This window comes from Lithobates pipiens, unplaced genomic scaffold (genome assembly GCF_037356315.1).
Source record: "Lithobates pipiens isolate NorthernLeopardFrog02 unplaced genomic scaffold, aLitPip1_a1.2 Scaffold_13, whole genome shotgun sequence".
In the NCBI taxonomy this organism is placed as follows: domain Eukaryota; kingdom Metazoa; phylum Chordata; class Amphibia; order Anura; family Ranidae; genus Lithobates; species Lithobates pipiens.
Window position 1 is genome coordinate 439,255,467 of NW_027507718.1, and position 15,629 is coordinate 439,271,095.

At 48.1% G+C, this 15,629-nt stretch overlaps 1 protein-coding gene across 1 annotated transcript in view; it reads right to left on the reverse strand.

Moving 5' to 3' along the window:
- Nucleotides 1–12,201, reverse strand: part of LOC143975366 (extracellular superoxide dismutase [Cu-Zn]-like) — a 68,938-nt gene extending 56,737 nt beyond the window's left edge. The window contains exon 1 of the mRNA XM_077477697.1: nt 12,052–12,201. Within this exon, the coding sequence (XP_077333823.1) occupies nt 12,052–12,083 (32 nt within the window). The 5' untranslated portion in view covers nt 12,084–12,201. The remainder of the gene's footprint in view (nt 1–12,051) is intronic.
- Nucleotides 12,202–15,629: the final 3,428 nt, after the last annotated feature.

A 15,629-nucleotide genomic window follows, 5' to 3' on the forward strand; every position in this document is an offset into this window, starting at 1 on the left:
GATAAAGGGGGCCTTGAGAGGCAAGGAAGTCCTCCTCTTCCTGCCTCTGTTCTGCCTCAAGTGCCCTGTCCATTATTCCACGCAGCGTATGCTCCAAGAGGTGGACAAGAGGTATAGTGTCACTGATGCATGCACTGTCACTGCTCACCATCCTTGTGGCCTCCTCAAACGGTGACAGGACAGTGCATGCATCCCTGATCATGCCCCACTGGCGTGGTGAGAAAAAACCAAGCTCTCCTGACCCTGTCCTGGTGCCGTAGTCGCACAGGTACTCATTGATGGCCCTCTGCTGCGTGTGCAGCCGCTGCAGCATGGCCAATGTTGAGTTCCATCTGGTGGGCATGTCACATATAAGGCGGTTCTTGGGCAGGTTCAACTCCTTTTGGAGCTCAGCCAGCCGAGCACAGGCATTAAATGATCGGCGGAAATGCACACAGACTCTCCTGGCCTGTTTCAGGACATCCTGTAAGCCGGGGTACCTGCCCAAGAACCGCTGCACCACCAGGTTAAGGACGTGAGCTACACAGGGCACATGGGTCAGTTGTCCCTGTCGGAGGGCGGAGAGGAGGTTGGTGCCATTGTCGCAAACCACCATTCCTGGCTTAAGCTGGCGTGGCGTCAACCACCTCTCGGCCTGCCCCTGCAGAGCTGACAAAACATCCGCCCCAGTGTGGCTCCTGTCCCCCAAACAAACCAGCGCAAGCACGGCATGGCATCGTTTTGCCTGCGTACTTGCGTAGCCCCTGCAACGCCTACGGAGCACCGCTGGTTCTGAGGACAGAGCACTGGAAGAGGCCATGGAGGAAGAAGAAGAGGAGGGGGTGGAGGAGAGAGGTGTGTCACAACCAATAGTAGCATTTTGGAGGCGTGGTGGCGGAACAACCTCCAATACTACTGCACCTTGTCCTGCATCCTTCCCAGCAGTCAGAAGAGTGACCCAATGGGCCGTGAAAGACAGGTAACGTCCCTGTCCATGCCTGCTGGACCATGAGTCAGCGGTAATATGCACCTTACCGCTGACCGCCCTGTCCAGCGAGGCAAGGACATTGCCTTCCACATGCCGGTAGAGAGCCGGAATTGCCTTCCGTGAGAAAAAGTGGCGTTTGGGGACCTGCCACTGAGGAACCGCACATTGTACAAACTCACGGAAGGGGGCCGAGTCTACCAACTGAAAAGGCAGCAGTTGAAGTGCTAGCAATTTAGCCAAGCTAGCATTCAACCGCTGGGCATGTGGATGGCTGGGAGTAAATTTCTTCCGCCGGTCCAGCAGCTGGGGCAGGGACATTTGTCTGCTATAATCGGACGTGGATGTACCACTAGCAGAGTTCCCGGAAGCACTTGGCTGTGACACACCTAATTCTACACCTTCATTCCTCTCAGAGCAGGTTTCAGAGAGGACTGAAGGTCTAGTGGGGTTGGAGATGCCAGCTGATGAGGAGCAAGGAGAGGTCCGCTTTGTTCTTTGGTGTGGGTCTTTGAGGTATGCTTGCCAACGAGCTGCATGGCAGGTCAACATATGTCTGGTCAAGCATGTGGTGCCCAAGCGGCTGATGTTTTGGCCACGTGAGATACGCTTGAGACATATGTTGCAAATAGCAGCGGTGCGATCTGATGCACTCGTCTCAAAAAAGGCCCACACCAAAGAACTTTTAGAATAACGCGCAGAGGAAGCGCTCTGCGCAGGCGGAGCTCTGCGGTGTGATTCAGTCGGTGTGCTGCCCCTAAGCTGGCCCCCGGAGGGCATCCTGCCTCGTTTGCAGTCCCAAGTCGAAGGACAAGTTGCATAAGTGTGAAAGGGGCCTTACTCCCTTTTTTTTTTTATTATTTAACAGTAAAGAAACCATTATGGGACACTTTGTAATAGTTATAACACAGAACCCTATGATCCGATTATAACTGATCATACTGTTTAAAGCTGTTCAAAAATGAAGGAAAGGGTTACATACTCCATAGATAACAATTTACAAGCCTGTACAGGACATCAGTTTAGAATCAACCATGAAATATATTCTTAGAATTATTGCTCACAATCTGACATTTGTGGCAACACCTTTCGCACGAAGCAATCATTGTTTATGTACATGTGCATGCCCTATGCAGGTTTATTCATATCATTTTCTTCTTCTTTTTTTTCTTTTATCACTTTTTTTTTTTTTGTCCACTTAACAAGGATCTGTCAGCCTCCTGTGAATCAGAATCTTCTCATTCAGATCATGTAACAAGGTTGAGTCCAATCCGGAGCTTCAATTCACTTGCTTGTCAGCAGATTTAGTAAATGAACCAAAGAATTGATTAATTAATCGGTTCATTTCAATGAGTAGCTCGAAATGAAGCGATTCATATAAAAGAGCCGGACTTCACATCACTACCCAGTATACATCTAAGCCAGTGGCGGCTGGTGCTCAAAATTTTTGGGGGGACGCAAACAAACTGAAAAATACTGAACCCCCCCCCCCCCATCAATTGCAGCCTCACTGTGCACATCAGTTGCAGCCACTGTGCCCATCAATTACAGCCATTGTGCCCATCAAACACAGCCACTGTGCCCATCATATGCAGCCAATTGTGCCCATCATATGCAGCCACTTGTGCCCATCATATGCAGCCACTTGTGCCCAACATATGCAGCCACTATGCCCACTCAAACGCAGCCACTGTGCCATCTCAAATGCTGCCAGTGTTCCCCCCGCCATCTGCACTTACTTGTCTCGGTGGGACAGCTCCTCGATGTCTTCTCCCGTCCTCTCCTCCCTTCCTCTGCTGTGATTGGATACCTCAGCCAATCAGGTGATGGGTAACAGATCCGAGCACCCAATTGGCGGAGAGACAGTTTAGTGTTAGGAAAGCGATTACTCATTCGCTTTTCTAACACAGCTGAGTGACCTGTGAGCTCCCAGCATGGCGCTCGCATGTCACCTTTTTTGACACCTATGGCTCTAATCAGGGGCTTCAAATCCACCCCCCGCCACTGTAATTCAGGTGCCCTGCTCCCATTGCATGAATCTATCTATTGGTGATAGAGGGGCTGGCTGGAGAGAGGGGGCAGCGCCCATGCGCTCTTATGGACGCACGTCCACTGGTCTAAGCTACTTTCACTTTAGTAAACCTGCACTGCAAGGCTTAATGTACACGGGACGTTTTACAATCTCTCCTGAATAATTTAACTTGACAGATAGTAACCGAAAAAATGTCAGTTTTGCCGTTAGGGATGAGCCGAACACCCCCCGGTTCGGTTCGCACCAGAACTTGCGAACGACCCCCGCGTTCGGCACGAACGTTAGAACCCCATTGAAGTCTACGTTCGAATTGGAAAGTGCTAATTTTAACGGCTAATATGCAAGATAGTATGCTAAAAAGGGTTTGGCGATCTGCCTCCTGCCTCAGGGGACATGGGTCACTGCAAAAAAAAGTTTTAAAAACTACCGTTTTGGCGGGAGCACTGATTTTAATGACGATTAAAGTGAAAAAAAAAAGTGAAATATTCCTTTAAATATGGTGCCTGGGGGGTGTCTATATAGTATGCCTGTGAAGTGCCACGTGTTTCCCGTGTTTAGAACAGTCCCTGCACAAAATGACATTAAACGGAAATAACACCATTTAAAACTGCTTGCGGTTTTAATGTTATATCTGGTTCCTGCAATATGGTTGAAAATCATTCAGAAAAATGGCATGGGTAGCCCTCCCTGCCCATTACCAGCCTATTTGGGTCTTGTACGCACATTAAGGGGAACCCTGTACCCATATTAAAAAAAAGGAAATGCGTGTGGCCCCCAGGCCCTATATACTCAGAACAGCAGTATACAGGCGGTGCAAACAAGACAGGGACTGTGTAGGTTTGTTGTGTTAAGTTGAATCTGTTTGTCATTTTCAACCGGTACATTTTTAAAGTGTAGCTCCAGTCAAAAAAAATATCTTTAAGCTTTTTGGAAAACATAGGGAAGGGTTATCACCCCTGTATAATTTGTTTTGTCGTCCATCTTTTTTCATCTCACTTGCTGTTGTCTCCTTCCGTTTGCAAGTAGGAGATGTTTGTAAATTGGATGTTTGAAAGTAGGGGCCTGCCCTATATGCTCTGCAGAAATGGCGGAACAAGGTGTTGGTTTTGCAACAACATTGTAAGCCCTCAAAGTGACTCTTGGTGGCCGCTGGAGCGCCCTGCTGTGAACGATTATATCAAGAATTGTAATTACATGCCATTGTTGAACAGTGGTAGAAAAATTGACCTTTGGTGGTTGTGGTGCTGGTGCCACAACACTATAAGTCCTCACAGTTACTCTGGGTGGGCACAGGAAGGGGCCCTCCTGTGAAATATTATATCAAGAATTGTAATTACATGTCCCTGTTAAACAGGGGCAGAAAAATTGGGCCTTAGGCACTGGTGCCATCACACTGCAACCTCTGCCATACACTCTAGTTTTTTTGCAGGAATTAGCCCTGCTGCAAAGCATTGCATCAAAAATTTTACTTAAACGCCCCTGTTAAACAGGGGCAGAAAAATTGGGCCTTAGGCACTGGTGCCATCACACTGCAACCTCTGCCATACACTCTAGTTTTTTTGCAGGAATTAGCCCTGCTGCAAAGCATTGCATCAAAAATTTTACTTAAACGCCCCTGTTAAACAGGGGCAGAAAAATTGGGCCTTAGGCACTGGTGCCATCACACTGCAACCTCTGCCATACACTCTAGTTTTATTGCAGGAATTAGCCCTGCTGCAAAGCATTGCATCAAAAATTGTACTTAAACGCCCCTGTTAAACAGGGGCAGAAAAATTGGGCCTTAGGCACTGGTGCCATCACACTGCAACCTCTGCCATACACTCTAGTTTTATTGCAGGAATTAGCCCTGCTGCAAAGCATTGCATCAAATATTTTACTTAAACGCCCCTGTTAAACAGGGGCAGAAAAATTGGGCCTTAGGCACTGGTGCCATCACACTGCAACCTCTGCCATATACTCTAGTTTTTTTGCAGGAATTAGCCCTGCTGCAAAGCATTGCATCAAAAATTGTACTTAAACGCCCCTGTTAAACAGGGGCAGAAAAATTGGGCTGCTGGCATCACCCAGAACCAAAAATGTTCTTCCAACATATCAGCGGAGGAGGAAGAGGATAGACAATCAACATAACAGGACAGTCACTCAGCATCAGCATAGGCAGTCTTGAAGGGATGTGGTATTTCAAAAAAAATTATTCGGTTACATCAGCTTCAGGTGCTTGGTAGCTGTGGGTGATCCAAGACTGATTCATCTTGATGAAGGTCAGTCGATCAACTGATTCGGTGGACAGGCGCACCCTGTGATCGGTAACGAAGCCACCAGCAGCACTGAAGGTGCGTTCCGAAAGAACGCTGGATGCAGGACAGGCCAGTAGCTCAATTGCATACTGTGCAAGCTCTGGCCAGTGATCCATCCTCAAGACCCAGTAAGCCAGAGGATTTTCAGTGGGAAAGGTGTCCAAGTCTGACCTTGCCCCTAGGTATTCCTGCACCATGTAAATTAGACGCTGGCGATGGGTGCTGGAACCAATCATACCTTGGGGCTGCGGACTAAAAAATTGTCTGAAAGCATCAGTCAGACGGCCACCTTCTCCACCGCTCCTTCTGACTGATGCCTCAGCAACACGTTGTCCAGGACCAGGAGTTTGTGACCTCCCAGTCTCTGGGAACGCGTTGCACAGAGCTTTCTGCAAGGCCTCCCGGAGATGTCTCATCCTCTGCTCCCTCTGCGATGGCAAGATAAGGTCGGCAACCTTACCCTTGTACCGTGGATCAAGGAGAGTGGCCAGCCAGTAATGGTCCCTCTCCTTGATCCGAAGAATACGAGGATCCTTCCGCAGGCTTTGCAGGATCAGGGAGGCCATGCAGCGTAGGTTAGCTGAGGCATTCGGTCCGGAGTCCTCTGGGTCACTAAGGACAACATGATCCGCAGCTACCTCCTCCCAGCCACGTACAAGTCCACGTGTTTCTTGGGACTGTAAATCATCCCTATAAGACTGCTGCTGCTGATGCTGAGTGCCAGCCTCCACCTCCATGCTGACACAATCATCCTCCTCCTCCTCTTCCTCCTCCTCACCCTCTTCCTGTGTGATGGGTGGCACAGCAGGAACACTGTCTGGATAAAGGGGGCCTTGAGAGGCAAGGAAGTCCTCCTCTTCCTGCCTCTGTTCTGCCTCAAGTGCCCTGTCCATTATTCCACGCAGCGTATGCTCCAAGAGGTGGACAAGAGGTATAGTGTCACTGATGCATGCACTGTCACTGCTCACCATCCTTGTGGCCTCCTCAAACGGTGACAGGACAGTGCATGCATCCCTGATCATGCCCCACTGGCGTGGTGAGAAAAAACCAAGCTCTCCTGACCCTGTCCTGGTGCCGTAGTCGCACAGGTACTCATTGATGGCCCTCTGCTGCGTGTGCAGCCGCTGCAGCATGGCCAATGTTGAGTTCCATCTGGTGGGCATGTCACATATAAGGCGGTTCTTGGGCAGGTTCAACTCCTTTTGGAGCTCAGCCAGCCGAGCACAGGCATTAAATGATCGGCGTAAATGCACACAGACTCTCCTGGCCTGTTTCAGGACATCCTGTAAGCCGGGGTACCTGCCCAAGAACCGCTGCACCACCAGGTTAAGGACGTGAGCTACACAGGGCACATGGGTCAGTTGTCCCTGTCGGAGGGCGGAGAGGAGGTTGGTGCCATTGTCGCAAACCACCATTCCTGGCTTAAGCTGGCGTGGCGTCAACCACCTCTCGGCCTGCCCCTGCAGAGCTGACAAAACATCCGCCCCAGTGTGGCTCCTGTCCCCCAAACAAACCAGCGCAAGCACGGCATGGCATCGTTTTGCCTGCGTACTTGCGTAGCCCCTGCAACGCCTACGGAGCACCGCTGGTTCTGAGGACAGAGCACTGGAAGAGGCCATGGAGGAAGAAGAAGAGGAGGGGGTGGAGGAGAGAGGTGTGTCACAACCAATAGTAGCATTTTGGAGGCGTGGTGGCGGAACAACCTCCAATACTACTGCACCTTGTCCTGCATCCTTCCCAGCAGTCAGAAGAGTGACCCAATGGGCCGTGAAAGACAGGTAACGTCCCTGTCCATGCCTGCTGGACCATGAGTCAGCGGTAATATGCACCTTACCGCTGACCGCCCTGTCCAGCGAGGCAAGGACATTGCCTTCCACATGCCGGTAGAGAGCCGGAATTGCCTTCCGTGAGAAAAAGTGGCGTTTGGGGACCTGCCACTGAGGAACCGCACATTGTACAAACTCACGGAAGGGGGCCGAGTCTACCAACTGAAAAGGCAGCAGTTGAAGTGCTAGCAATTTAGCCAAGCTAGCATTCAACCGCTGGGCATGTGGATGGCTGGGAGTAAATTTCTTCCGCCGGTCCAGCAGCTGGGGCAGGGACATTTGTCTGCTATAATCGGACGTGGATGTACCACTAGCAGAGTTCCCGGAAGCACTTGGCTGTGACACACCTAATTCTACACCTTCATTCCTCTCAGAGCAGGTTTCAGAGAGGACTGAAGGTCTAGTGGGGTTGGAGATGCCAGCTGATGAGGAGCAAGGAGAGGTCCGCTTTGTTCTTTGGTGTGGGTCTTTGAGGTATGCTTGCCAACGAGCTGCATGGCAGGTCAACATATGTCTGGTCAAGCATGTGGTGCCCAAGCGGCTGATGTTTTGGCCACGTGAGATACGCTTGAGACATATGTTGCAAATAGCAGCGGTGCGATCTGATGCACTCGTCTCAAAAAAGGCCCACACCAAAGAACTTTTAGAATAACGCGCAGAGGAAGCGCTCTGCGCAGGCGGAGCTCTGCGGTGTGATTCAGTCGGTGTGCTGCCCCTAAGCTGGCCCCCGGAGGGCATCCTGCCTCGTTGGACATGTGCCTCCTCCTCCTCCTCCTCCTCCTCCCTCCTTCCAGGCACCCACGTGGAGTCAGTGCCCTCATCATCCCCTCCCTCTTCATCGCTGTAGCAAACCTGGCAGTATGCTGCAGCTTGTGGAACATGACTGCCAGATTGCTGTCCTTCTTGAGCATCCCCTCTCTCTGTGCTCACGCTACTGCCTTCCTCTAGCTGAGTGTCATCATCAGAGCCCACCAAACACTGGGCATCCTCCTGGAGCATGTACCCAACACTGTGCTCAAAGAGTTCAGGAGACTCCTCAGGAGGACGTGGTGGGTCTAGGGAAGGAGTCACTGATGATGACATTGAGAGGAGGGACGACGATGTGTTAGCAGCTGCTTTTCTACTACCCTGAGACTGGGTGAGAGAGGATGAGGAGGATGAAGAGGGCTTGGTCATCCACTCTACCAAGTCGTTGGCATGTTGCGGTTCAACATGTCCAGCTGCAGAAAAGAAGGACAAGCATGTCCCATGGCCACGTGCTGATGACAATGCACCGCGTCCCCGACCAGCACTGTTGTCTCTAGACACAGAGCCTGCTTGCCCTCTTTTATCGGCTCGCGCCTGTCTGCCTCTCCTTGCTGGCCTTCCAGACATGGTAATGGCCTGAAGGGAGTTGGGTAAAACAGTAGTTGGGTAGTTTATATTGTGCTGGAGGCACACAACACCCACTAACTCCTGCAGATGCCTTTTTTATAGAACAGCAGAGTTAAAGGGGTATATACAGATGTATACTGTGCTGTGCTTGAAGCACACACAACTTCCAATAACTCCAGCAGATGTCAATCGGGCCCAAATAGAGAACAGCTATGTAGGTGGATAATAGCGGTATGTACTGGGTACAGAGCAGGCACACAGCACGCACTATCTCCTGAGTGACACTGCTGACTGCAAGCTCTATTGTTAAAGATGGACCACTAGCTATATAGGTGAGGTGAATATCACGGTGTATACTGCGGTCAGGGCACGCAGACAATAACCAGAAAACAGCAGAGTTAAAGGGGTATATACAGATGTATACTGTGCTGTGCTGGAAGCACACACAACTTCCAATAACTCCAGCAGATGTCAATCGGGCCCAAATAGAGAACAGCTATGTAGGTGGATAATAGCGGTATGTACTGGGTACAGAGCAGGCACACAGCACGCACTATCTCCTGAGTGACACTGCTGACTGCAAGCTCTATTGTTAAAGATGGACCACTAGCTATATAGGTGAGGTGAATATCACGGTGTATACTGCGGTCAGGGCACGCAGACAATAACCAGAAAACAGCAGAGTTAAAGGGGTATATACAGATGTATACTGTGCTGTGCTGGAAGCACACACAACTTCCAATAACTCCAGCAGATGCCAATCGGGCCCAAATAGAGAACAGCTATGTAGGTGGATAATAGCGGTATGTACTGGGTACAGAGCAGGCACACAGCACGCACTATCTCCTGAGTGACACTGCTGACTGCAAGCTCTATTGTTAAAGATGGACCACTAGCTATATAGGTGAGGTGAATATCACGGTGTATACTGCGGTCAGGGCACGCAGACAATAACAAGAAAACAGCAGAGTTAAAGGGGTATATACAGATGTATACTGTGCTGTGCTGGAGGCACACACAACTTCCAATAACTCCAGCAAATGACAATCGGGCTCAAATAGAGAACAGCTATGTAGGTGTATATAGTGGTATGTACTGGGTACAGAGCACGCAGACAGCACGCACTAACACTACTGACTGCAAGCTCTATTATTAAAGCTAGATCACTAGCTATATAGGTGAGGTGAATATAGTGGTGTATACTGCGGTCAGGGCACAGACAGTAACCACTACACAAGAGCAAAATAGTAAATCAGCCAAAAACGATTGGTGTTTAACTGTGTTGAAGGTACACAGAACACCCACTGCTTCAGATGCTAACAAACACTACACGAGGCCGCCTGAAAGGCAGCTTTATATAGTGTGGGGCGTGCACTACACAGTCTGAGCTATGATTGGCCACAGGCAGGATGCCTGTGGCCAACCATTGCTCTTCCCACTACTGGCGCTGCGATTGGCCAAGCATGCGGGGTCAAAGTGCATGCTTGGCCAATCGTGAGAAAGCAATGCATTGCGCCATCGCAGTGCATTGTGGGCCACACGAATTTTGCCGCGAACGGCCCAAACGTTCGGAATTCGGCGAACGCACGAACGACCGATGTTCGAGTCGAACATGCGTTCGACTCGAACACGAAGCTCATCCCTATTTGCCGTGTTTACATGCCGCGTTTGCATTTAGAAGCTTTTTTTTTTTTTACCAAAATAGTTAAACATTATTTAGTTAAGGACCAAGCCTATTTTTCAGACTTGGTGTTTACAAGTTAAAAATGTATTTATTTTTTTTGCTATAAAATTACTTAGAACCCCCAAACAGTATATATATATAATTTTTTCAGACACCCTAGAGAATAAAATGGCAGTCGTTGCAATACTTTGTCACACCATATTTGCGCAGCAGTCTTACAAGCGCAATTTGTTAGGAAATAAACATTTTTTTAAATTAAAAAATAAGACAACAGTAAAGTTAGCCCAATGTTTTTTATATTGTGAAAGATAATGTTACACTGAGTAACTTGATATCCAACATGTCATGCTTCAAAATTGCACCTGCTCGTGAAATGGCGACAAACTTTGACCCGTAAAAATCTCCATAGACGACATTTGAAGATTGCTGCAGGTTAGCAGTTTTGGGTTACAGAGGAGGTCTAGTGCTAAAATTATTGCTCTTATTCTAACGATCGCTTCGATACCTCACGTGTGTGGTTTGAACATGGTTTTTATATGCGGCGCGACTCACATATACGTTCTTGCGAATTCTGCACGCAATCTTGGTGGGATGGGGCGCTTTCAATTTTTTGTTTATTTTTTTTTAATTTTATTTATTTTTACACCATCCTTTAAAAAAAAAAAAAATTGGATCACTTTTATTCCTATTAGAAGGAATGTAAACATCCCTTGTAACAGAAAAAAAGCAGGACCTCTTAAACGTGAGATCTGGGGTCAAAAAGAGCTCAGATCTCACATTTACACTTAAATGCAATAAAAAAAATTCCCTTTAAGACCATTGGGCGGCAGTGATGTTTGACATCACTTCTGTCATCCAATGGTATGGAGCCAAGCGGGGGTCATCTTTTCCTCACTCGGCATCCAGTCTCATAGGGGAAAGGATGCATACATTTCCACCGCTACCGGAGAGAGACGACCGGAGCGCAGAGGGAGGGGGCCCTCTCCCGCCCCCGATAAAAGTGATCTTGCGCAAATGCGCTGCAGAGACCGCTTTTATCTGAAAGAGGACTGTCTGCAGTTGAAGAGGATAATGAGGTTATGGCAGCTATCTGCTGCCATAACAATGGTATATAACTTCAAACAGCTGACGTACAATGACGGTGGGCGGTCTTCAAGTGGTTAAAAACACCTGTAAACTAAATGCAACTAAACGCCAGTTACAGCGTTTACAAGCTGTTACAAGCGTTTGGCGTTTCAAATGACTCTGAACATCCGTCCTGAACACAGGCGTGCGCACAGGGTATGCTGGGTGTGCCTTGGCACACCCTAATCACCCTGTGTGATGCAGATTTCCCCTGCTGAATGTCCCTAACCCTGTGGCAGCTGAGGCTACAGAGAAAGGGACTGGGAATCTCTATCCTCTGTTCCTTTCTCTGCTATTTCACCAAATCCCCTCAATGGAGCGCCAACTTAAATTGTTAAAAACAAAAAAATTTTTTTTTTTTAAATAATAAAATAATAAATAAAAAAAACTGCTGACACCAATCTCATCCCTACTGATACCATCCACTGCTTTACTGTGAATGCGTGTTTAAGCTTTGGAGTGCACACCCTAATGAAATAGGCTGTGCACACCTATAGTCCTGAATGCATTTTTTTTTGCTTTCCAAAAAATTGTTCTAAACTCAACTGCCTAGAAACGACTATAAACGACCCTGTGTACATGTACTGATAAGATAACATAGAGGATAGTACAGGGGCAGCAGGAAAAAAACGCCCAACTGCTCCTAAACGTCCGTTTACCAGCAGCAGTGTACATGAAGCCCAAAGGTAGGTCAGTACATGTTTACAGCACAGCATTGCACAGTCTAAAAGGCAGAACAAGTCGGAACTCACGGTAGGAGAGAATGCAGTCTCTTATCTGTCATTTCTTATGTTCAGTCTGCCAGAGGAGTGAGAAGAGAGGAAAGCTCCATGTCTGCTGAGCAGGAAGCAGTGATCAGGGCTTCAGTGTACTGCCGTCTGCCTCCTCCGCCCACCTGTACAGGAACTCTCGCTGTCCTGATAAAGCCGCCCAGCCTGTGTGGTACCTTGTGCCTGGGAGAGTGTGTTCTTTCCGGCAAGGGGCGGGGAAGCCTGCAGGAGGTATGGGCACATTCTCAGCTCTGCTTTAAAACAGAATTTAGAAACACAGAGGTTAAGACTAAGGATGATGCTCCAGTATTTTGGTGCCACCTCCCACACTCCGCCCAGGGCAGTGGCCCCTAACACCCCCCCTTTCACCGTCCCTGCATGCTGCCATTTTTTCATCCCCACCAGGAAATAACTGAATACCCTCACTGAACTACATGCCAGTCATGGAACCCCAAATAAGCACTTCAAAGAATGTGTGCTTATTTTTTAACCACTTGCTTACTGGGCACTTAAACCCCCCTCAGTCCCAGACCAATTTTCAGCTTTCAGCGCTGATGCACTTTGAATGACAATTGCGCGGTCATACAACACTGTACCCAAATGAAATTTTTATCATTTTTTTCCCACAAATAGAGCTTTCTTTTGGTGGTATTTAATTACAGCTCGGAGTTTTATTTTTTGCTAAACAAACAAAAAAAATGCAAAAAAAAAAAAATCATGTTTAATAGTTTGTTATAAAATTTTGCAAACGGGTAATTTTTCTCCTTCATTGAAGTGCGCTGATGAGGCGGCACTGATAGGCTGCACTGGTGGGCACTGATGGGCTGCATTGGTGGGCACTGATAGGCTGCATTGGTGGGCACTGATAGGCTGCACTGGTGGGCACTGATAGGCATAGTTAAGGCGGCACTAATAGGCACAGATAAGGCGGCACCGATGGGCACAGATAAGGCGGCAAAGATGGGCACAGATAAGATAGCACGGATGGGGGGCACAGATGGGTGGCACGGATGGGTGGCACAGATGGGCACTGATAGGTACCACTGATAGATGGGACTGATGGGCACTGATAGGTGGCACTGATAGGTGGCTCTGATAGGTGGCACTGCTGGGCACTGATGGGCGGCACTGCTGGACACTGGTAGATGACACTGATGGGCACGGATATGTGGCACTGGGGTGCAGCACCTTTGTTGAGGCAGATTGTGGTCATAAGTTTGTCTGATAAGGTAGCAGCATGGCAGATAATGATTTACAGTGTAAGCATATATGCTAAGAATGGCCCTCTAGTGGCGGAATTTAATAACTACATCCCTCATCTGGATTTCCTTGATGGCTGGATATTGAGAATTTAATGAGAGACTCCTGTGGTTCTTTTGATCAGCTTGTTTACTCTATTTTAAGGTGAGAGTTCTGGGAGCTCAGATTATTGGAATTTGCATCATTGGTCTTCCTTCCATTTATTTTCACCTATTTTTGTGCTTTTATGGACTATTTATTTTAACCACATTTTTACACGTTGAATTTTGCACTTAGCCTATTTTTGAGTTTTTGATTATTATATAGTATTGGCACGATTTGCGCAGGACTCTTTTTCCGTTATTTTTCATTTGATAGTTTTGTGTTCACTATTTCGTCTTGCTGCATTTTTTGCACTATATATTAGCACGTGCACTTTTTGATCACTTATTTGTATATTTTATATATATATTTTTTATGTATATTGTATCCATTTCTATTTATTTATCAATTGTTTAGACTTATATCACTTCAGTCACACTTATCCCTTAGTGGCGCAAAGGCTTATTTTTTCAGATTGTGGGCACTGCTGGGTGGCACTGTGGGCACAGTTGGGTGGCACTATGGGCACTGCTGGGTGGCACTGACGGGGGCACTTACTTTTTATTAATGTGGCACTGGCAGGGGGCAGGTGGGCACTGGCAGGGGGCAGGTAGGCACTAGCAGGGCTGGCCGTGATCGGCTTTTTTTTTTTCTCCTCGCGCTGTAAGCGCGAGGAGGAATAATAGCCGATTACCGGCTCCGTTATATCACATGATCAGCTGTCATTGGCTGACAGCTGATCACGTGATAAGGGGTCGGGATCGACCCCTTGCACGGATCGGTGATCAGGCGAGTCTCATAGACTCGCCGATCACAGGGCGTGCAGGCCGCTCGTGCACAGGACTACGTCAATAGACGTAGTCCCGGAAAAGGAGATCCGTGCTGTAGCCGTCATTCGGCTATAGCGCGGGTCTCAAGTGGTTAAACTGACACATATATCAAATATTGTCAAAGTTTCAGGACACAACCTTCCTCAAGTTAACACAGTGACCCTGCCAGGCCCTAAAACATTGTCAATAATAATTGATGTAGGTGATGATTAGCTAAATAGACTTACAACATTTGTTGATCTTCAATTGACTGCTGGTAAACGGACATAGCAGCTGCATTTTTGGCGGCTTCATGGTTAACAATGCCAATACCAATAATGAGACCATTACTATAATGTACAGAGCGGAAGTATGGCCCACTATTTCCTTTTTTGTAAAGAGGCGCCCGCTGCTGCGTCTCAGCCCATCAGGAGGTAGAGTCCCGGACAGCCAAGGCTCTCACGCAACATCACAGGATGGAGATGGGGCTCAGGTATGTGTAAGGGGGGCTGGCTGCCTTTTTAAGTCAGAAGACTCTACTCTCTTGATCAGAGTTGGAGACTGAACGTGTTTTCCCCCCATCATACTTACCTAGGTGGATGAAACATCGTTCCCCAGCGCCTCTTCACTGAAAACCAAGTGATCGAACATCGCCGATGGCTTGGTTTTCACAGCTCCCTGAGCAGAGAGCTGCTGACTATCAATCAGCAGCTCTCCACTCTGCTCCTCCTCTGCTCACTAGAGCACAGAGTTGTGGAGGGGTGGGGAACAGCTCGCTGAGAGGCTGAGACGAGTGTCAATCCAGGGACCTGGAGGATCCATGCTTTGTCATGATAACACGGTGCCTAGCCTGATTCCTGTGATGTCAGCAGAGATCAGACTTGAAAATGAATTGCACTCCTGTGACCCATAGGAGAAGCCCAGCCAGACTAGCTCAGGCTGGACTTCTCTAACACCAGAGGGATGGCATTACAGCAAATAAATTATCATTGCAGAATATGAAATCAGCAATGGCTGCTCAACTAGCCCCTTGTGTACTGTGCAGCGTAGTAAAGCCTGATTGACCCAATTCTGCCCCCAGTTGAATCTAGTGCCATGGAGCCTTTATCAATTGTGCTGTGAGATACACATGCAGGGAAAGGGCCCGTTCTGGACCAGGATGGAAGAGTGGTCCGATTTTGATTTACTGTAACATGTATGTGTTGTTTAGTGGTACTTTGTATAATTTTCTTCAATCATCCTGATAGTGTACGCCCATTGTGTATGTATTGTAGGTGAGGCATGACATTGCAATTATGTCATAAGTGATGGGAGGGAAGTTTTTTTTTTTTTTACTGGGGTATTTAAAAGTGTCTTGTTACACACTACATTACGGTGGTCACTGTTGCCTCAAAAAAGTCCTGATAAGAA